General features: G+C 35.4%; 1 protein-coding gene across 6 annotated transcripts in view; it reads right to left on the reverse strand.

Annotated features, from left to right (window-relative positions):
- The window catches only part of RBM26 (RNA binding motif protein 26), a 50,705-nt gene that overhangs the window by 19,223 nt on the left and 8,253 nt on the right, over window positions 1-23,229 (reverse strand). For 2 of the 6 annotated variants that reach the window (XM_057374577.1, XM_057374583.1), the window contains exons 2-14: window positions 20,180-20,298; window positions 19,315-19,451; window positions 18,312-18,400; window positions 17,467-17,705; window positions 15,403-15,663; window positions 12,991-13,230; window positions 11,355-11,522; window positions 10,865-11,005; window positions 9,729-9,840; window positions 8,819-8,978; window positions 7,276-7,440; window positions 3,763-3,894; window positions 2,716-2,787 (exon numbers count right to left, since the gene is read on the reverse strand). In XM_057374577.1, coding sequence (XP_057230560.1) covers window positions 2,716-2,787; window positions 3,763-3,894; window positions 7,276-7,440; window positions 8,819-8,978; window positions 9,729-9,840; window positions 10,865-11,005; window positions 11,355-11,522; window positions 12,991-13,230; window positions 15,403-15,663; window positions 17,467-17,705; window positions 18,312-18,400; window positions 19,315-19,451; window positions 20,180-20,298 — 2,035 coding nt within the window. The remainder of the gene's footprint in view (window positions 1-2,715; window positions 2,788-3,762; window positions 3,895-7,275; window positions 7,441-8,818; window positions 8,979-9,728; window positions 9,841-10,864; window positions 11,006-11,354; window positions 11,523-12,990; window positions 13,231-15,402; window positions 15,664-17,466; window positions 17,706-18,311; window positions 18,401-19,314; window positions 19,452-20,179; window positions 20,299-23,229) is intronic. The other 4 variants (XM_057374582.1, XM_057374579.1, XM_057374580.1 and 1 more) reach the window with 4 other exon arrangements.

A 23,229-nucleotide genomic window follows, 5' to 3' on the forward strand; every position in this document is an offset into this window, starting at 1 on the left:
ATATGCAGCTGGTGCGAAGTAAAGCTTGCACAATCAGCAGAAAGCAACTCAAGTACAAGGAAGTCTTCAGCATCGYAGAGCAAAGGAAGAGACTCCTATGTCTCCCTGTTCTCCTTCCTATGTTTGTAATGTGGTATGAAAATTCTCCATGACTTACTGAGAACATAGATGACTGCTTTACAATCTCTCTAAAACATACGATGCACATCTCCACAATACCTGAAGATTGAAACTACTCTATTTTCTTAGCATGTTCTTTAAAGAATATTTTGGGCATGATAGTATTGAAAAATCCACGGCTAAGTCCTAGAGATAATATAGTCATGATCTTGTCCACCTTGTTAGCAAATAGCAGAAATTATGTAATTGGTATGATTTCCAGAAGTTTAAAAATACTTTCTATATAAGTGAAAAATTAAAAGATGCATGCAGATTCTATTGGTCACCATGCACTCCATAAAACAGACACAATGCCCACCAACAGGAGAAAAAAAAAAAAAAAAAAAGAGACAGACAAGAAACGGAAAGACAGAAAAGACCAAGAGATTAGAAGAATATACAACAGGAACAATTCATATAAACCCTTTTTACTTCAGTGTGATATTTAAACTACTACTTCCCACAGTAAAGTGTTTTCAAGAGTACACAGTGCATAGAAAACAACAGGAAAAAAAAAAACCAACACRTTATGGGGTACAATAAAAGGTGGTACAAAACGCTCTAAGCAGGCCATTACAGAGATGAAGGAATTTTCTACATTTATTAAAGAACATTAAAGAATGCATATCCCAATCATTACATGTTTCTATTACAAAGTAGCTTTAGGACAGGCTACAAGACAAACAAACAGAGGATCAAGAAAAGACAAAAATATTGACCCATTCCTTTTGCCCTGAACTGTCATCAGGGCAGAGTGAACCACACCTCCTCAGCTCTTTTATGTAGGAGATGTAAGGAGACACCACAGTAGATGTATCTGCACCAACACAGACAAGTCAAAAGCAACACTAAGGTCTTCTAAATCTCTTAAAACTATTCAAGAGAAGAACAGTTGAATAGCATGAATCTCTTCATAAGTCCACAAATTTTAAGTCCCTATACAGATCTTACAAGGTTTCACAGTGACTGTTTTATCACCTTTTCCTTCTGCTCTTTGGAAAAATAGCTACCTCCAAGCAAAGTTCTAGTCAAACCCTGYACTCTATCAGGCACAAAAAACATGAGGTCTCTGGTTTGTGATGGATGTCAATCATGTAATTTCTAGTGGTTTTAGAATATAATGACTGCAAACTMAGCATGTTATTTCCTTGTAAAGAGGCAGTGGTAGGTAAAAACAAGTCAAATCAAGTTTCAGAATCCYACTAAAAATGTCAAAGGAAACTGCTGTTTCACAAAAAATCCACTACACAATCCAGCAGCTCATCAAAATCACATCTGTACTAGAAGACAATGCAACAGAAAAACATTCCAGCATGAATTTACTCTTTGTAGAAGAGTGTTTCAGTACAACTCTTACAGAATGGGGGGAAAAAATGTATTTCCACTCAAACYGCAAGCTGAAGCAGACTTCCTATTTCTAAGTAAGCATGTATTATGTATGCAAAATGTAGTTCAGGAATATACAGCAAGGTATTTATCTGCAACTAATTTTGAGTGCCAAGAATGGAACTAATCAAACTAACAACAAAATACAGGATTCCTAGATCAATGCACTGAGGCATTGAAGGAAGAAAAGACAGCYTGGCTTGAAAACAATCGAACACACATTCTCTAATATTAGAACTAATATTATCCATGTCAAGTTTTGTATCATTACCTTCGTATGCTAAATATCTTTGGAGTGAATTTTACCMATTAATCCATCAACTGCCACAGTGATCATACTGAAAAGGGGTGGGATGGGGTGTGTGTGGGGAAATACAGTGGATGCCTCATTCATTTCAGGTCAAGCCAACTCCCAATAGAAAAGATATGTATCTAGACAGAGGAATCCTGTCAGGGGATAAAATTTGCAATCTTTCTACTACAAGACTTCTCAAATGTGATAAACATTGGGGAAGCCTGTCTCCTGAAGTGCTAAACAGATCTGGAAACATGTATTACAAAATTTGCTTCCGTAGTAAACACATCAACAATTTTCTATTCTTGAAATTGGAACCACTGGCCAAAATACATAACTCGTAACAGTAATTCAAATGAACCTTTTCCACCTTACCTCTCTGTCATTTCTATACTGATTAATTTCCACCTTTATCTTCTCACAAATACTGCAAATTGTAAAATCAAATAAAAGGGTAGATGTTTACAGCATCACCTTTTAAGGGGCACAGAAGTCCAGAAACACTTTTACTGCTTTCATACAAGAACKGCTTTCTATAGCATATGTAGTGTCAAAATTTATTTATTTTTAAAATTTATTTCTGTACACTTCTAAACAACTCAGGATTATGGAACATACCTGTATTTTTATGACTGAATAAAAGGAACCTGCTATATTAAAATCCACAAAATAGCAGCTTTTGTCCCAGTATGTCTTATTCTTCTTATAATCATTTAGCCATCTGCTGAATTTTTATATACTTCCTAAAACTAATCTTTAACAAATTATTTTATTCACAGTTATCGAACAAACTTACTATTGACACAAAGGGTTTTATAAAAAAACCCTCTACTGAAATTAAATATAAAAGAAGAGAGTATAAGACATTTTCTTACCTTTTCAGTTGTTGGAGTAACGGGCTTTGACACAAAACCCAGTCTATCCTTCACAGATAATTTAGTCACATTCTAAGAAAACAAAGCAAAATTATAGTTCAAATGTACATGACAAGTATTAACAATTTAGAAACAATATTTAACTAACAAAACCACAGACATTTAAGCAACAAGAAAAATATTCAGTTGACAAAATTTATTTTAGATACTCGATTTTGCAGTTAATATACATGTAAAACTGGGTAAAACAAATATGAAGCCAAATCTGGAATCGAAGATTATATTACATATTTTCTGTAAGTCCAAGACATGCTAGCTGGCAGAGGATTACTTGCACAGTCCATTTTAAATACACTACAGTTCTTGTGTTTTATAATCTGATATTTACTAAATACACCTGCATCAAATGCAGAAACTTGTTTGAATTTAAACTGCAAATGTGTTCTGATTTGTGTTGGTCTTTCTTTCCAAAAGTAAAACCAAAGCAGTGGCATAATGCTAATAATGAAATGTTGCAAATTTAATAAAACATTAGAGACTATTTCTAATGGGAATAACACACCAGATTCTGTCATTATTCACATTGGTACTGTGGTTACACTCTTCCTTGTATTAAGGGATTCTGAAAACACTTCTAGATACGAACCATCATTCTCTAATGGTTTTAAGTGTTTAACAGATAAAATATATTTGCATTTWAAAAAAATATCTTTTAGTTTTTCGGATAGAAACTCACTTTATTTTGAAATCTTACACCAGCAATACAACACAACAACACTGAAAGAGTTCCAGAGCCTTTCAGCTTTGGTTTTTAAACTATGTAAAAACCTACAATACTTAAAAATTAAGTACCATGCTCAGATAAAAAAAAAGCCAAGTATTGCACTGAGGAAAACCTTAACACAAAAGCACCACTAACAATATAAGCAGATGCACCTAGAAGTAATAAATAATACTTGCACTATATAGGTAACGTAACTGGTACCTTCATAAACTAGGGAACCTATTTCAGAAAGAAGAGGCAACTGAATTTCTTACAATACAAACCTGAGCCACTTCTGTATTGGTACCCTGTGCTTCTGCAGGTTCAATATTACTCGCAGGTACTGGGCCAAGCCGCTCCTTCACCGACTGCTTCACTACAGGCAAACTGGGCTGCTGCACTAAGGGCTGGATCACCTGTAACATAACCCCAACCCCGCAAACAGCATAGCGTAAGATTAAAAACAAAAGGCTGCTACAAGTCTGTCATTTCCGTTAGTACACAATGAAATCACTGCAGCGGCATTTACATTTATGCTTCTTCCCTTCTACCTTTCAATGGCTTTTCACCTGATGGGAAAAATAACCACTTTATGAGATTTATTGTTATACTGAGTATTTGTGTAGGACAGATGGCAACAACATCCACTTTGTACTTGCAGCTTTAAGAAATGACTGAACAACTCTGATATATTTCTATTAATTACATTTACTCAGCCTAACTTAAATTCTACCTATTASAACCAAATAAAACGTATGAAGAAGTCTTCTGATTCCTCTCTCAACTCTTTCACCATCAACCATTTAGTTATGAAAGGACAGAATACAAACTTGTATCACAAAGACTCTCACTTTTTACAGTAATATATTGCTTTTCATCTCCTATGTGTTTAACTTGGACAAAATTTTAAAAATATATACAGAAACATACAGTCATGGAAATGAAGAAAAAGAAAATACAACAGATAATTTTTGAACCTACCATGGCTATATCCTGACAACCCTTTTTTTTTTTTTTTTCCACAAAAACATTCAACACTTAGGACTGAAAAATATGCTTCCAAGSAAGCTGTCATATTTATAGCCCACAGAAGGTCACCTAATCCATTTCTCCACTGTAGGGCAAAGTCAGTTATGCCATTACTGACAGTATCTATCTATCTTKTTCTTACTGATTTCCAATGAAACAGGTCCTGTCACTTCTTTAGGCAAAAGTTTTTCAGTATGCTTCAGCATTAGAAAATGTTTTTTTAATATTTAACCTAAATCTCTTYGTGCTGCCTTTTAAGCCCAGAACTTCCTGTTTTATCTACCTCAGATATGGAGAGCACATTATTTCTGCTTCCTGGCAGAAGCCTTTTATTTGATGATTTATTACAGTTGACTCCCACCATCTTTACCTAAGTATTTCCAATCCTTTCAGAAATTCTACAATAAAAGCCTTCCAAAGTAATCCGGCTGATGAAATAGCAGTAGTTAAGCAATTGTGCCTGACCAGATACAACTGAACGGACAACTTAAAAGTTAACTGACTTCACGCTGAAGAAAATTAAAAAGACTGTGTGTAGTGCCCGACAAACAAAATCTGGTTGGAAGCCATCATAAACAGAGGTGAAACTAATTAACCCATAATTATTTAACTGAAAACTTGAGAAAAATACAAATATTTATAGTATATGAAGTGTAAGGTTTCCATACTACCCATACATATGATACCAAATATTAATTTCAATAAAAAGTAAATWGTCATGCTCCTGAAAGAAWAATGAAAAAAAAACCTGTTCACTGACTCAGCATTTTTTAACTGTTATATTTTGAGGCAGAAGAACACAGAAGCATTGCAGTTAAAATTTTAATTTCCTGTAACATTTTTTCTTCTGTGTCTTCTATTTGCCATTAACAGACTTCAAACTGCGGTCTGCTGACACGTGCTGAATGGCTGCTCTTGGTGAGGCAGGGACACTTAATACTGTCCCTATTACTAAGGGGAATTAATTCTTAAAACAGTAAGGTTAACTTGCTAAAGGTGGTATGATAGAAAGCTGGTAATGCACTAAAAATTATAGGACTACTTAAAATAACAAATACATAGATCAGATGTTTGTTTGGAAATACAGAGTTAATACTCTAATAATATTCTGAATAGCATAATCAGCAAATAAGCTGATAGCACAGTCCAAGCCATCCTTCGAGTAAGAGCGAATGTCTCTAGGGATACAAATAATGTACTTCACTGCCCTCTTCTGGCTAAGATGAAAATAAACTTCGAAAAAAAATACCATTCTGAGCAGTACTACTTTAGACAAAGCTTCAAGGATATCTATAAAATCCAAAGGATTATAACTGTGAAGATAGCGACATAGATGTCCTTAAAACTGCATTTTTGCAGATAAAGTTGGGGTCTTTTTCACAAAAGAAAAAGAGAAAGGAAACTTAAAATGCTGTGCAGCAGGATTGCCATGGGAAAATGGGTCACTGATTCTGAATGACAGTGACCTACACCATCAAGAGAAAGCAGGAATTCTCAAGTCAGAGCAGCAGTCGAAAGAATCCTCTACCAAGTCATTCACATTTTACATCAGCATATRTAATTAAGTAACGGTTTCTTCTACAGAGCCTGTCTCATATTTCTGAAGTGCAGAATGTGTTGCTCCACGCTGTTGGCAAATCCAATAAAGCAGGATACACAAATATTTTGAAGGCTTCACAAGACCAGCCACTGAGTCAACAACCTACACAGCCTGGAAGAACCCAAGGTTCCTTTTCTGTTTGAGTCCAGTCACTACAACTGCTGACAAGTCTGATTTGGCACAACACAAGTTACAAATCTACCCCTCACAAGAGTTAATTGCTGTCTTTATTTTTTTTAAAGCTGGCTATGCTGTTACAAACATGCCAGCTTCCAAAAGATTTTCCCCTGCAATTCAACCCAAAAATGTAGACTGAAGTATTTCAGTTGTAACGGACCTGCAACAATCATCTAGTCGAACTGGCTGGTCACTTCAGGGCTGGCCAAAAGTTAAAGCATGTTGATAAGGACACTGTCCAAATACCTCTTCAACAGTGACAGGCTTGGGGACAYCAGCCACCTCTCTAGAAAATTTGTTTCACTGTCTGACCTCTCTCTCAGTGAAGAAATGCTTCACGTCCAGTCTGCACCTCTTGTGACACATCTCCAATTCATTCCCAGACATCAGAGAGATTAGCAACTCMCTCCCTACTTAAAAATGTCCCTGAACCCTTCCTACAAAATTAGTCTCTCTAATGCAGCCCTCATCTTCCACTATTGTTCGCAAATCCTTAGATCTATGTGCGTATACCTGTAGATACATATAGGTACCTCCACATAAAACATATTCTTCCGCCACTTTCTACAACATGCATGCTCAACAGGAAAGAGAAAAGAGGGAAAACCAGCACTTTCAGGAASAAAATGGAGATCTCATCTTTCAAGAAAAGAAATACAACTACTGCCTTTCTTACGCTCACCAGAAGAAATAAAAAAAGCCTATACTAATTAAAGCAAAATAGAGGTCATTCAGCAGACAGCTGCATCAACTCTTCCTTGAGATAATAGTAGAATTCACCAACAGTCACAGAAGGGCTTTCTTTAAATACCTTCGGTCTCATCTTGCTCATTAACTCCTAAACCTTGTATATGAGGTCAAAGAATGTRCAACTGAAAAGTGACTTTTGGAAATTAATTACATCAAGTAACCATTATTTTAAAAGGATTTAGTCTACTTGATACTAACATTCTCTTAAAAATGTTTTAAAAATTCTGTTGTACATCTCTACCTTCTGTGTGGTAGTCTGGATTTGTGGTGAGCTGCCTTCTCGATGCCAATAAACCTTAATAAAACGGTTGTTTAATACTGCTTCTGTACTTGATATAGCTTTCTTTGCTTCCTCATGTGTGGCAAACTGAATAAGGGCACCCTCTGGATCACCTTGATATGCAACCTAAAATTTAAAAGAGATGAACAAAATTTATCACACACAGGACTCTCAATTATGATTATGATTAAATCATTAGCCTCTAAGCTTAGAAGCTTACAATTTATACCCAATATGTATCATTAGATAAATACTTCCCATTCATGMCTCTGTTTAAAAGGCCTGGTCTCAAAATCTGCCTTGAGTTTACAATAATAAACTTTAAGAATAGTTTAAAAACCTCAAACAAAAAAAGTAAAGCAAAACCCCACTCAACCAGCATTTCTGTTTGCAAATATGAGCAGCTGTTTGAAAGACAAGAAAATTACTACMAAAAAATGCAAGGGTCAGATAGTAAATGTTCTACTTAATATAAGTTAGACAGCAAAGTTCATTTTGATTTTCCTCCTTTAAGCATTAACACATTACTTTAGCTTCAAAAGCCAAGATATGTATTATACCCTTTGCAAGAAGAGCATAGCATGTGATCTCCACATGCRTATCTATCTGTCTCTCTATACACATCTGTATTTTACGTGCCTTAATAAATAATACTGCCTGTTAATACACCCATATTGTTGGGTAAAATACAAAAAGATTAAGAAATATTTAATAGCAATTAAGAGAGACTTAATATCCCTCCAGTGTTCAGACATGCACAGAAGGTTACTACAGAAGGTTATACTGTATTGTATCAGTACACACAAATATGTTGTTACACCATCTCTTCATTTCAGCTCTCAGTGCAAACAAGAGAGGGGATGGAAAAATGCAAGGTAGCATCTGACACTTGTTGACAATACAGCATGGTGAAAAGTCACACTGAATAGCTTAGTGACTGGGTATGGAATACTGACATTACACATGCAGCCTGCAATATGTAACATCAGCCTAATTCAGGCTCTGGTTCTTTCACCACCTTCCTCTCATTCTTTAATTGCTTATTGGGTGACTTCAATTAACCACAAGTAATTGTAAGGAACAAACCATCRCTACCATGGGACTAGAAAGCAATTATATCACAGGGACTGCTTCCTGGATGAGACATACAGGATTCCTGTATTTACAATTTATCTCCAAAAAYAGAGGGTTTATGAAAGCAGAGAAAATGGGTGAGAAAATGCCARTTTTCTGGCATCAATTTTCAACATTTTAAACAATGTCTCTTAAAAGTCTTGTCTYTGAGCAACACATTTGTTCAAAATCTAAAAGATGACTAAAGCATTTCATTTCTGCTTCTTCAATCGCAATGTCATTAAAAACAAAGAGATCTTGTTTAAGAAACAAGTCAGGAAAATAATGGAGAGTTTCAGAGAAGCAGGAAGAAAACAACTGGCATTGTGCTCTTAGCAATTATCACTGTCTTTACATCAAAGCATACTGCCTTCCCTTTTTTGACTCTTACCTGCAAGTTGACTAAGTTTCCAAACTTACTGAAGTGTTCGTTAAGTTTGCTGATATTGTTAAGTTCTGGGGGAACTTTTCTCAATTCAAGTTTTGTATTTTCATTTCCAAACTGCACCTTCTTCTGGAAACCTGGACTATTTGTTCTGTTAAAATTTTGCCTGCAACAAATAAAAATCAAGCCAGAAATCCATAGCAAACTAGCAAACAGATGTTAAATTCTATATGCTTATACTGAAGCATGTGTGTATGAGACACAAAGATCTGCAAACTTAAAAAATAATGCAATTTTAGAAAAATGAAGAAGAATACAGGTCTCACACCMCTAATCTGCTGTCTTCCCCACTAATATTCTCAGCATACCCCAACAAATAAATCTGTGACATAATTCACACGTATGTGCTCACATCAGTATTTCSTGGCTTCCAAACTGCTTCTCTCAAAAAACTGTTTCTTAGCTATTCCATGAAATTTTGCCAGTACTGTTTCAAATCACTGCTACTTCAAGGCTCTCCCCAGTCCCACTACTCTTAAAAACTCTTCCAACCTTCCAAACCCCTGATTTTTCTCAGTAACATGCCCGGCAATTCAAAAATTCACATTTCACCAGTAAAATCAGTCATCTCTAATAATCATCACACTGCAGTTTCCCTGTTTCTTAGATCATGCCAACTTTCAAGGAACAGATCTTAGTATCATCCAAAGCAACTTCATCTATCTGTATACTACCTTTGATAGAAGACAGTCAAATACAGACCACACTGTATAATGTGGTTTATTTTAATACCATCAGGGCACTCACAGTTTAACTTGCTTGCAATTTAGAAAAGACACACACATATTTCAGATTGTAGTAAAGCGCTTCATAAAATTTCAATTATTAAGCCAACACTGTGTTAACGATCACTCACTTGTCAAACCAAGTCTTCTTTGTAGGAACTCCACCATCCCCTGCACCAATTGTTCTTTTCCTGGATTCAGCATCTACCACTATTCTCATACTACTTTTATTAGGAGGTTTTTCTGKAAATAGATGAGAAGATTTTACTTTTTCAAAATTTCTGTGTATTTGATTGTAAAAAAGTATTCTGCTYACACTGAATTTGCACTGAAAAGCACAGTTGTTTATTCTGAAATTATGATACTTGTTCTGACTGAATCAAACCTTGGTCACAGACTTTTCTTAATTATCAACAGATGCTGTGACAGATCAAAATAGCTAATAGCACTCATTTTGTCACAGTAACATCACACATACAGAAAACAAAAGAGGTGTGATAGAAGGCATCTGCCTCGAGATGACTGTGCTCTGATTCACAATGATTCACAATGTCCCATGCAATACTCTGAGGCTCACACCACTCCAGCTAACAACTCCATTCTACTYTTAGATGGCACACACAAAAATGGTAATGATAGGAAATGCACAGTACTCCAGGGCACTAACACCTAGGAGCAAGATTTATGGATGGAGTGGGAAAGGAGTCACTTTTGCTGAAGAACAGGAATCACACTGGGGGACTCCTCACTGAAAATACACCAACAGAAACATAGTAAGATTAAATAGAAATACATACAAATGCAAATAAAAACCACATTAAAAATGGTTTTATCCCTCTTTTATTCTCATTTTGTGTGCTGCTGCTTCTTCTTAGGGCCACAGGAACTGTGAGGTTAAGATTACTTGTGCATAGAACTGTCTGCTACCAGACAAAAATGAGTCCCTCCTTTCTGCAGCAAAAACCATCCTAAGATTCCACTACAGAAAAATTAGCATGTTTCCATACAAAAGGTATACAAAGTGACCAGTTATTACAACTACATGTAAACTGTGCAATACTCTAGCAAGATATTTCATTTTACCTGCAAAAATGTGCAAAAGAAAAAATCAATTACAGACATAGTTCCCTATTCAGTTAAACTYCTCTTAATTCCAGAAGATTTTAGAAAAATGGAACATTTTCCAGTATTACATTCTCTGAAAAGCTCCTCAACCTGCATTAATGTAAGAAAACCATCTAAACTAAGTACAGCTTTGAGAGCATACCTCTGGGTGGTAGATCCATATCACCTGATGTGAGTCCTATCAAATTTGGTCTTTGGGCATGTACTCTATGTCTATACATAGGTCTTGAAGTGTTTGTTATACTTGGAGCTTCTGGATTATAGCCATCTGTGTCATACGTTTCTGGTAACAAAGAAATTGTCTAATTAAAATAAATTGTAGTTAAAACCCCTAAGGTTTCAAATATAATATTTAATTTAATTGCAAGATAGAGCTATAATAAAACAGCTGAATACTCTCAAAAAAACTGTCATGCCAAGTTTTCTGCTTAAACACAATTAAAATGTTACATTGCAGTCAAAATTCACACTTTACATGCAAATTTTACTTCGGTCTTGAACTAACACTGAAAAGAAAAACRTTAATTTACTGTCACAGTCTATATGGTACAAACTTATTCTCCCAAACTATGAAATTATAATCTCTATAAAGTACAGTATAATATGAATCAATGTTATTCTATTTAGCAAACCTTGTGGGCAAAGCCTCAGTACTACACCTGCTGTAAAAAGAGAGGGTGGAGCAGGAGGCGGCTGGTGATGRATACCCGTGGTAACAACGGTAGGAACTGAGCTGGTCGCTGAGTTTGGGGGAGCATCCATGCCAGCAGGCTGTAATGGTGGAAGGGGAGGGGGTGGTCCTGTCAAAACCAAAGAAAACACTGCATTCATTTATTATCCACTACACTTTCATTATACTCGACTAGTAAGGAACCTGATCTGAAAAGCTTTTAAGGCTATCTAAGAAAAAAGGGGCTGAGAGGGCATGTCTGCAGACTTGATGCTGTACCACAAATTCCCATGAAACCACCCCCAACAGAAAATGACTCAGAACTAGGATTAGAGAGAAAAGCATTTGAATCATTCAACATTTTTCCAAACAYCTTCTTTCTAGAAGCAAAACTTAATTGCTAGATGAGCATTCATCCTTACCAACAGAAGCATTTTAAAGCTCTATAAAAACTTGTCAAAGAAACAAATGATATTTTAAAAATAAAATAAAAAAATATTTTTTTAAGTAACAAAAATATTCTATGATGACAATAACTTGACTGAAATTATTTTTTTTCAAATACCCAAGAAGAAACTTCAACTCTGATGGAACTGTCCTTAAAACTRAGGGGKTTTTCTGTTTGTTTGGTTTGACTTTTTTCACAACAGGTAATGTGATACTTGCAAAGCTAAGCAGTTAGGCCAGATGTTAAGTTTAAACATTGACAAGAGCAGGTTTTGGAAAAAGTTATAAAGTGAGATATCYGGACTTGTCAAGCAATCTGAAAACAGCATGTAAAGTAGAACTGACCAACCCAGAGGAAGTTACACTCTATACTAAAACAAACACATTCATATCTCTCTTAAATATACTATCAACAGGAAATTCAACCAGTTTCAGAAACTTCTAAGCAATATCAAGTAACTATTATTCCTGAATTTTATCAAATGGGATAATAAACTTAAATAAATAAAACTTAAATAATTAAAAAAGTGAGAAAGGAATGATCACATAAAATTAATGTAACAGCTTTTAAACCACACAAGGAAACTGATCTCTAAACTGCTACTGTATAAATGAAAGCCAGACACATCAATSTTCTAATTTTTAGCTGAGGTATTTTCCAGTGAAACAGTAAACAAACTGGAGATTTTTTTTTTAGTTACTTTACAAGTTTAGTTTCAAAATTAATCCCAAATGATATTTTCAGGTATAAATGGGATGTGGTCATGAATYGTCTTTACTTCACTAATACTAATGAAACAGCAAGTATCTGTTGTTTCCAGGATTTTCCCTTCTTCTCTAACAGTAGTCGATTTTGGACAACTTCTCCTATAATACTCCAGGAATTGAATTTCGCCATGCCACGTTTTTGCTTAAATACAATAAAAATATTATTCCATATTAAAGAGTCACATTGAGCATGCAACATTTTACAACAATGAACTCTGCAACAATTATCATCAAAARGAGTAATTTTGAGGTAAGCTATGCCATAGGGCATAGTTCAACTTCCTAAAATAGAGCTGGGATTCTTCCAAACAGCTTTTTGCACTGCGTACAGCCCAAGTACAATCTTTTTCTCCTAAAAAGAGGCTTTAATCTTTTTTAATTACCTGTTACAGGTGGGAGGCTAGGTGGTAAGGGGCCTGGTGGTGGTACTGGAGGTCTAAGGTTAACAGGAGGAGGACTCAGAATTGGTGGAGGGGGAGGAAGTCCAGGAGGAGGTGGTCCTTCGACAACAGGGGGTTGTGCTGGAAAAGGCAGAATGCCAGGAAGATTCACATCTTCTACCACTACTGGATCGCTTCCATGATCAAAAGGGCACATGTCTCCTCTCATACAGAAACCCTTCTCTGAAACATCAAAAARAACTGCTGTTAGTATTCAACAGCTGTAGCTCAATTCAGAGTAGACATGAGACATTCAGTGTGTAATGTGGCAGTTTGTAAATTAAGAGCTTCACATATCAGCAAAAGCATGGATTAGAAAATGAAATTGACCGTTTAACTGTATTCTTAACAGTCAGCACACAGTGAGATTGCAGAAACTTTCTAGCACAAAAGTATTCMGTTTTTCTTGAAGAATTAATTCTGCACTGAATTATAACAAATGATGAAAGCAAAGAATGAAATCTAGATGTTATCACATTAACAAAATCCGATTGTTTCTAAGCAAAAAGTGCAGACACTGGGATTGAGAAACATCTATTTTAAACTGGAAGTTAATATTATGAAATTCTAACATAAGGAAATCCACTCATTTTTTCCCTTTTTTCCATTTTAGAAAGCATTATAAACATTTGACAGTTTAATGTGATTACATAAGAGGAAAAAAGTTATTTACATATAACATATGCATTTGTAAATATTAAATACTTATAAGTAAAAATGAATATACATTCACTTCTTTTCTTTTACACACAAATAAAACATTGAAGCAGGTCAGAGGAGGGCCATGAAAATTATCAGAAGCCTGAAGCACATCTCTTATGAGAAACAGCTGAGAGAGTTGTGGCTGYTCAGACTGGAGAAGAGAAGGCTCAGAACAGCGAGTTCAAGTACTCACTGCAGCCTTTAAGTACTTAAAGGGTACCTATAAGAAAGATGGGGTCAAACGTTTTGGTAGGACCTGAAGTGATAGGACAAGATGTTAAAATTTTAAACTAAAGGATGGTAGGTTCAAATCAGGTATAAGAAAAAGAAATTATTATTATTAAAGGGGGGGGGGGCAGACAGTGGAAGAAGTTGCCCACAAAAGTGGTAGATTCCCTATTCCTGGAAACACTCATGGTTTGAAGAGTCATGTTGGACTGGGTTCTGAGCAACCAGATCTTGYTGAAGATGCCCATGCTCACTGCAGGGTTGCTAGATGACCATTAAAGAGCCTTTCTAACCCAAATTCTTCTATGATTATCTGTTTAGCAACAGCGCCCATAAAAACAAACAAAACCAAAATATCTGYCAATGCAATACAGGGAAAAGGCTGAAACACCTTTTGGTAAAATAGGAAGAAAGAAGAGTGCCCGCTTCCTCAAAACATGATGCGGAGAAGCAATATGTGTTACCTCATCTTCARAAACAGTTATAGAACACATTAAATTGAAATGTTAAAGAAAACCAAAAGTTCAGCAGAGGGTAGAGTTGAAAATATGAAAGTGCAGATAGGAAGAGCACTATGATCTAACCCTATAGCCACTGAAGAGAGAAAAATTCAAAACAAAATGACACATTCACAACTCCACTTGCTCCACAGCATTGCTGTGATGTACACTGGCAAAGCTATTCTTCATATGAACAACTCTGCCAACACYTGAAAGCTCAGTCTCCTGTTTTCTGTACTTAAAAAAATATTCTTAACTCTTCATTGCGGTATACAACAACAGCAATAACAAAATCCSTCAGAAGCCACTTTACAGGGAGATTTCAACTCTCCTGAGCTCCTAGGTTGACAGGCTGAATTCAGTTAAGACACTGTCAGCTGCAGCAGCCTATTTAAGAATTTTGGCATAAGATATTTAAAACAAAAGTTTAAGACAGAGATAAGCAAAAACCTAGCCAGTTTTAAGAAACACCTACACAGAAAGAAATAATGGTCTAACATGACCTGAAACTAGTAAGTTTCAGCTCTAGACCTTTCTAGTTAAAAATTGTCTCTTAGATAGGATGGAATGAAATAGGATGAGYGCAACAACGTGCTAACCATTGTCAAAACCATCAACTAAAGTATTTGGTTGGAACATAAGACAGAAAACCTAGGTGAAATCTAATTTTTTAAAATAACTTTTTAATATACTATTTTTTATTTATAGGAAATAGCTCTAGCAAGTAAAAAAAATATACAAACACTAAAAGAGCAAGCAGTCTGAGGTTGATAAGAAGTGTTAGARAATTTGCATTCAAAGATTGTGCAATACAAAAACCCCATTATTTTAGAGAAGATCAGAAAAAGAAAGGTGAATTACCACAATCTTTTCAGAAAGGGGACAATCATAGATTCATGAAGCAATAAAAAACCACGGCACTTACCATCATAATCTCTACAGCGTTTCTTTGGCAGTGGAGGTCTTCCATAGGAGTTGTGGTCCAGCTGCTCTTCATGGAACTCCGACCAGCTTTCAGTAGTGTTATTTCCATGATGAGCAGGAGCAATAACAGTAATAGTACTGCTCAGTGTAGGGACAGGGTAGTGGCCGGATGAAATATTTGTCACAGAAGAAACTGGAGTATAATTGTTCTCTAATGGATCTGTTCTATCCATGTCATATTTTGGCTTTCCTAAATCCCTTTCTGTAACAAAAAAAATACAAAGAAAAATTATATTGGATAAGTCCTTATTCACCTTTTCACCAGAAGCAGCCACTAATCCATATAAACATCTTTACTCCACATCAACTGAAAACACATACATGATAATTGAAGTATTTTACAAGTTGCCCAAAGTCCCTGTGGAGTCTCCACCCTTGGAGTTATTTATAATGCAGCTGGTCCTAAGCAACCAGCTCCAGTGTATTTGCTTAGATAAAGGGTGTTGGACTACATGACCTTCAGAGGTCTCCTCTAACCTCAACTATYCCATGTTTCTACATTCCAAAGGTTTGATCAGAAGAATAATTATCTGTGAAGCAGGTAGTCAGACCTCAGGGTATTTTAGTAACAGCTATACCCACAGTAGAGGATATCCTATTTAACTTCAGGCAAAGTACATCTTCTTTAATGATGCATGTATTCTAAGAACTTCAGATAGAAAGTTTTTTTGCATAAAGGGAAGCAATGGCAAGAAGAGTGTAACCATCACTTGAAAATACTATAAAAGTTACAAATCTTTAATGTTTCAAGACAATATTATTGTTGCATGTTCGTTTCTTCYGTTGATCTTCATTTTATGTTGCACTCAAACGTATGTATTTTTTGCATGCAAAGCTTTGCTGTAACAGGTGAAATAATAGTGCTTGACAGGTGTGGAACACTCCTGGGCAGAGCTAGTAAAATGACCTTTTATTCCTAATACATACAACTCTTACTCTTCATTTTCTARTACTACCAACAAATAAACAGTAAGTATATCATTTAAGATGCAAGAGTTATGTCATGACACAAAGTTAATAGACTTAAATAACTCCACATTAAAGGAACATCATGAATTATCTTAAAGATGACTCATCAGTGTGGGTAAAACAGGCTTTTCTTCATATTCTAAGAAAAAGAAACAAAACTTCACTATAAAATGTTTTCCATAAGGTAGTGTCATTTCAGTTTATGTAACTAATCCGTAAACTAAGACTTAATAATGTTGCAATCTTTTAGTTAGACTGCTGTATGTTATTTAATTTGCTTGCTAATAAGTTGTTTGGAAAATATCTGCTCTCATATTTTCAGAAACTCTGCATTCCTACTTATAAGGCTGGGTTACCAAGTCCAGTTTTACAGAAAGAAAAATAATATACAGGAGAGTTCTGCCTGACTGTTTTTACCCTTACATTGCCTAAGACAGGACAAAGATACAAAATTACTCGCACTGCTTTTCCAATTTACCATTAAAAACTATGGAGGGAAAATGCTTTCTTTTSAGCTGAAAAAGCAACTCCCTTCTTAAAGAAGTTTAATTCTACAAACAATAGTACTGAAGCTTTAAGTCCTACAGATATATGCACAAATGCAAATATTTACTGCTAAGGATTTCAGCCCTTCACCTATGACACTAAGGAGAGGACAAGACCAAAAGAACTGAGCTGCACTGACAAGTCAGTTGCTGCCACACAAGCAATTTCTGCTAGTCCTACATCCGTAGATGAGTTAATTTCTGTACCTCCCCAAACCAGATTCCGAATTTCATAAAATTTAATGGATTTTTCTGCCTCTCTTACAACTATGTTTAAAAGCGGCCAGTACAATCACCTCAACACAAAGGTATTAAAGAAGAAGAAAGGGAAAATGAGGAAAACAAGTAGGGAGAATACAATCATAGAAGCCTCATTTCCACAGAAAACAAAGCTAAATTTGAATAAAGGAACACGAACAACAGAAGAAATTCTAGTACATCTCAAACATAGTTTTCACATTTAGTTTCTAAATTTTGTGGAAAACATTCACCGTATTTTAGAGACCAACTGTTGGTACCTCTGCTTCGTGTTCTGCTCCGGCTTCTGCTCCGGTCTCGATCACGATCCCGCAATCTCTCTTTACTCCAACTCCTACTTCGACTCCTGCTGTAGCTCCGACTCCTCCCTCTTCTTCTGTTATATCGATCCCTATAGGAATCTCTTCTGGGAGGATTTCGGTCATAATCTCTCTTCCGAGAACGTTCATCTTTTTTCCTTTCATCACGGCTTCTAAAAATCAAATATTAGAATTACAAGAATTATGAAACTGTAATTTGAAATCATAATTACCATTAAAAACTTAAAGAAAGGTCAATGGAAAAATTAGAGAAGAGCTACAAATTGTATCTAACTTACAGCTACCCCATTCTTCTCAGACAGATTTTAAAATTAYTTTTGCTTATTTATTTTACTTTTACCATACCTAAGATTTTAAAACATATGTTAAGTTTCTGTTTCTGCCAATACTCTATATTTCCCAAACTGGAAACACCAAGAGTTATTGAAGGGAGGGCTTCTAAATCAAAATTCAAACCCAATACCAAGCACAGTAAGCATGGTAATATAARCCACTATAAACCAATATAAACCACTACAAATCTAACATCAAAATTACTCATAAAACTCAATGGGTGATAGCTGCAGATAACTCAACAGACAGGTTACACTGACACACACTCACCATTTAACTACGTATGCATAAAACCAATAGAAGTCTTCTTTTTAGGCTTATTAGATGACAACACAGAAACAAAATATTTAATTTAGTAACACCACAAAAATCCCAAGACCATCTGATTACTGATATAATACAAGGAGCTAAGCAAAATTTATTACCTGGTGTCTCTGTAGCGAGAACTTGATTGAGGAGGGCTGTGATTTAATCTTCTAGAGAACTTTTTCTCTCGCTCTTCCTCTTTAACTATCTGAATTCAAAGCATATATGTTAGATCAAAACATGAGTACACCAAAATGCAGACTTCTGCACAACCAAATAAAACCAAAAACTCTGAAYGCTGAGCAATCAACAGCAACACTGAAATGAAATATTTTAGTCTCAACATAATYAGAGAATCTTCATAACGTATTAATTTCTATTTTTAGGACTATTCAAAGCACTGTTTGAGAGAAAATGTAACAAAACAATCAATCTTTATAGTGCTGCACCAAAAATACAGCTGCTTTTACTGCAGGTAGACAAAAAAAAAACATTAAGACTTTGGGAAGATTTGAGAAGAATATTTAACAACTGACAGCAAAGTCTTGTCTTCATCAGCAGGTTATCTAATTCAGTTCACACTTTAAACACGTTCATGCAGCCAAACCTAGGCTGCTGTTGAAAAGCAAAAACCTACTCTTCTTGCCCAATGAACAACAAAACCATTTGTGACAAAAGGATGTTATCTGGATCAAGCAGCTGAAGGAAWGAGAATCACCGTTTAGAATGGCAGCCTGAATTTCTGATGAATTAAAGTGCTGCAAAACTACAGTAATAATCCTGACCAGAGAACTAATGTAGGTTGTACTACAGCTCCTATGCTACTCCATAACTTCATTTCCCTTTGCCTTGTCAAAACCATTTGGGTTTATTTTTGAAGCACCACTTGCATTAGAAAAACTGTGCAGCAGTACTCAACATGCCAGGCATAAATCCCCTGACTTATTTTAATGCTTCCATGTAGTTATCAATAATGTTATTCAAAACCAAATTATTACTGATACAAATGATAATTATTAATAACTATTACTAATAAACAAATAAACATTATGAACTTAAATGCAGAAGCAAATAACATAAATGAAGAAAAATACAGACATTTTAATTTAAATCAATGCCTACCTCTTCTTTTTTTGTCTCTTTTTCTTGGTGCTGAAAAAATTCTACTTTCAGGCTTCCTGATGATGGCTGTTCTGGTGGAGGTAGGTAGCTTTTTGTATTCACAGCATCAAACAGTTTTTCCACAAATATCTGGGTTTCTAAAAGTAAAGAGTATACAAATATCCATTATCCAAAACCATGGTTAACATTTGCTTTCAAAATAAATAAATAAATAAATAAATAAATAAGTAAATAAATAAACAAACTAAAAAAAAACCCATAGACAACCAACCAAAACCAGCACTCAGCCAAAAAATTACAATGAACAGTATTTTCCTTAAACACTGTTCCTAATTTTGTATTTTAAAATGATATTTACAAAGTCAAAAAATGTCAATAATGAACAATGTTTCACAAAAGTTTTCAATTCTTGAATGATTTAATGTCTCGTAATAAAACAGCTGGAAGAATATTTCTGGCATATATATACAGAGCTTCAACACTTCCCCAGGAAAGCTGTGGATGCCGAAACCCTATAAGCATTCAAGACCAGGTTAGACAAGGTCCTGAGAAACCTGGTCAAGTGAGTGGTGTCCCTGCCCAGGACAGGGGGCTGGAACTAGAGGATCTTTACAGTCCCTTTCAACCCAAACCATCCTATGATTCTGTGCCTCTATGAATACTAAGAGATCATATATCTAATATATACATACTGAGCTATACACCTAGGCATTTTTAAATTACTTCATGAAAATTTAAATACATTCTACAAAGTATCAAAGCTAATAAAGATATCAATGCCTGATTCTATGGTAAATGATTGCTTGAATAAATTGAACAAGACAGATTTTTCACTCAAACTTAATTGTTATGACAAAGGCCATACCTTTCTGAAGGAAAACATCCAGCTGATCAACACACAATGCCTTCAATTCCTTTTCGCTTTTATCCTTCTTTACCAAAGCCAGAACATATTTAGCTAGGGCAGATGGATCTGCATCACATCTGCAAATAGATTAGTTAGAAAAAAAAGCAATTTAATTACAGAAATACATGTCTGAAACTCAACATGTCTGACCAATATATATACATAGRGCAAAAACATTTCCTACCACAGTAACTGAAAAATACTCAGGTGTATTTTTCAAAGCAGAATCCAGACAATATAATTTCTAAGCATCACTTTCCTTTTCAAGAGAACAATTACCTAGAATATCTCCTAACAACATTGCCCAGAGAGCATCAGAGCAAACTTGAACAAACTATTTAGTAAGTAAACAGCCTCAACTGCCTAACAGTATTAAAAACAATTACAAAGACAACAAATACTTCCCTAATTCCCCAAAGATGGAATCAGTAATTCCAAATGCAATACTGAGTGACTTTTAATTYGGAAAAGTCAGCATATCCAATTTCAAATTAATACAGTGGAAGTGATCTGTTACCAAAAAAAAMCATCAGACCCTTGAGACTCTTTCTCTTGAATACACTTTCGAACAATCTTATTACTACTTACATATGAACACCATAAAAAACAGATTAACTGAAAAAGCTTAATTTCAAAAGACTAAATTCATATATCATGACAGACACCTCCATAAGAGGTACACTGAAAATGGAGGGAAATKTAGGGGATTATTATCCATTTGACATCTGAATTCAACCTACAACTACATACAGAGAACTTTAATGTAGAAGCTGATGGTCTTATGGACATCAACAAAGAACTTAGAACGAAGCAAACCATATATCCACATTCAGTACAAAATCAGTTAATAAAAGTGGCATTTTTCTTTATAATGTGTCACAAATAGCTATCTACAATGAACTTCGTAGTGGTGTTGTAAAGCCTGTCAAAGCAAGTGAGCCTACAGCAGAAAACCATTTCATATTTCAAAACCAGTAACTAATGAAATGGTAAGATACTGGTCTTAAACAATTAAACAATCTCATTATTTAGCATATACCAAAAGAAGACTTCAAGTCCCACAAAATAAGGCAGGATTTAACAGATGCACACCGGCCACGTGATTCAGACAGCTTACTTGGGTGGTAATCAAAATTCATACTAATGCTTTAAAAAACTACAAGAAGRAAAAAAACTGCACTGATACATCCCAATTGTACATGCTTTCTAGCCAAAATAACCAATAAGAAAAATTAATCTGTGGTCACGGAGTTGCACTGAACATGAATATTACACAAATACTGCTCTAGCATAGAGGTCCAACAGTCACAATAAAGGAACAAAACAGAAGCTCCTAATCCCTTCCACAATGAGTAAGATTTAAATGCTGAAGCTTAACTATTAATCTGAATGCTGATCATTGAAATGGCATTATTTTGGACACCGGGCAAAAGAAACCAAGTCCCTCAACAAACATATCACATTACCTAATTCTTCTCACCAGAGAAACTTATCCCCTGCACAGCAAGCAATATCCCCCATGCAAACACATCCACTAAGCAAAGGAAGCCAATCTGTCAGCATCACTTATGGATAGCCTGGGCCCAGCACACAGAGCCCTGAAGTCAAAGGTCAGAGCTTCAAACGTAACCCAGCATCCTCTAGAAAGCAGACAATAGTAGAATTTCATGCTGAAAAAGCAACTTGGGCTGCTAGCAGACATGCCATGGTATTCCATGTTAGTCTGCATTATTTATAGATACAGGAAATGGGAGTTCATTATCAGTCTACATTCCAAAAGAACCCACACACACTAAACTATCAAAAGGAAAATATATACTGTGAATCAAAAACCAGACTGCACACTGACTGAAAATTCTTCAGAAACTTTTCATATCTAGTTTACTCCGTTCAGGTTTAACAATTTCTTATCCAGAAGAAAATACTGTCCTAGCACGAGGTCAGTCATCTTAGAAGCAGGTTCACAACCTCCTACCGTGAGAGCAGCAGGACTCTTTAASGAGTCTCTTCAACACTTCGAGCACCTAAGCATATTAACCAACCAGATTATCTAAAAGATCAGTGTTGAACAGTATCCATCAGAAGCTGCAACGAGGGTTCTCTCTCAGCCTCCAGAAGGCCYTAAGACCAACATTTCATAACCTCTCAATCCCTGAATTTGCAAAGTTATTAATTTATTTTCCTGTTTCTTCAAGCAACTTCAATGGCACTTCAGGAGATTTTCAGTACTTTCCCAGTTTTAAGCTGAATCCTGACTTGGAAAATTAACATGCTGTTTTCACCACAACAGGTGGGGAGTGGACTATTTTCACATTATTATCTCAGGTTTTCTTYTTTAATTTTAATTTCCACAAATCTGTTTCTCATTTGATAATATGAACAGTCAGYTGTCACTGTTCAAAATCTGCTACACTTGCTTAAATGACACATGTACACTCAAAACTTCAGTGGGGGACAAAAAGAAAAAAAAAAAGGTGGGGGCAGAGAAACCCCCAAGTCAGTCTAGAAGGTAAAAACCTACTGCTCTTAGCAACTCCAATGTACTGTCATCTTCCAGATCCTACAGTATTGACTAAACAACAACTTCATATTCAGTTTAAAGTAATTACTCTTTCATGAGCAGGATAAAAACTTTTCTCTGGAAAGACACCTAGACTGTAACAAAACAAACAAGCCACAAACTACCCCCTGAAAAATAAAACAAAAAAAAAAACCCACAAAACCACACAAAACCAACAAACAAAACCCCAAAACCCAAACAAATAAGAGCTGTTTAAAAATAATGAACAGTTAATGCTTTCATCCTCCCTGCCACAATGACTTTGGAAATCTTAGCAATCCTGTCCACCCCAGGACTTSAATGCATCCACCCAACTCCAAGATACGCTTAGGAAAATATTCTCAATGAAAACATACTTTCAATTTGCTAAACACAGGATCACTTTCCGCTGTGGCACTCATGCACATGTCTCAGCATTTTTCACCCTGTACAGTATACAGTGACATAT

This window comes from Malurus melanocephalus, unplaced genomic scaffold, assembly GCF_030028575.1.
Source record: "Malurus melanocephalus ecotype Western Australia unplaced genomic scaffold, MMel_1.1 scaffold_229, whole genome shotgun sequence".
Taxonomy (NCBI): Eukaryota; Metazoa; Chordata; class Aves; order Passeriformes; family Maluridae; genus Malurus; species Malurus melanocephalus.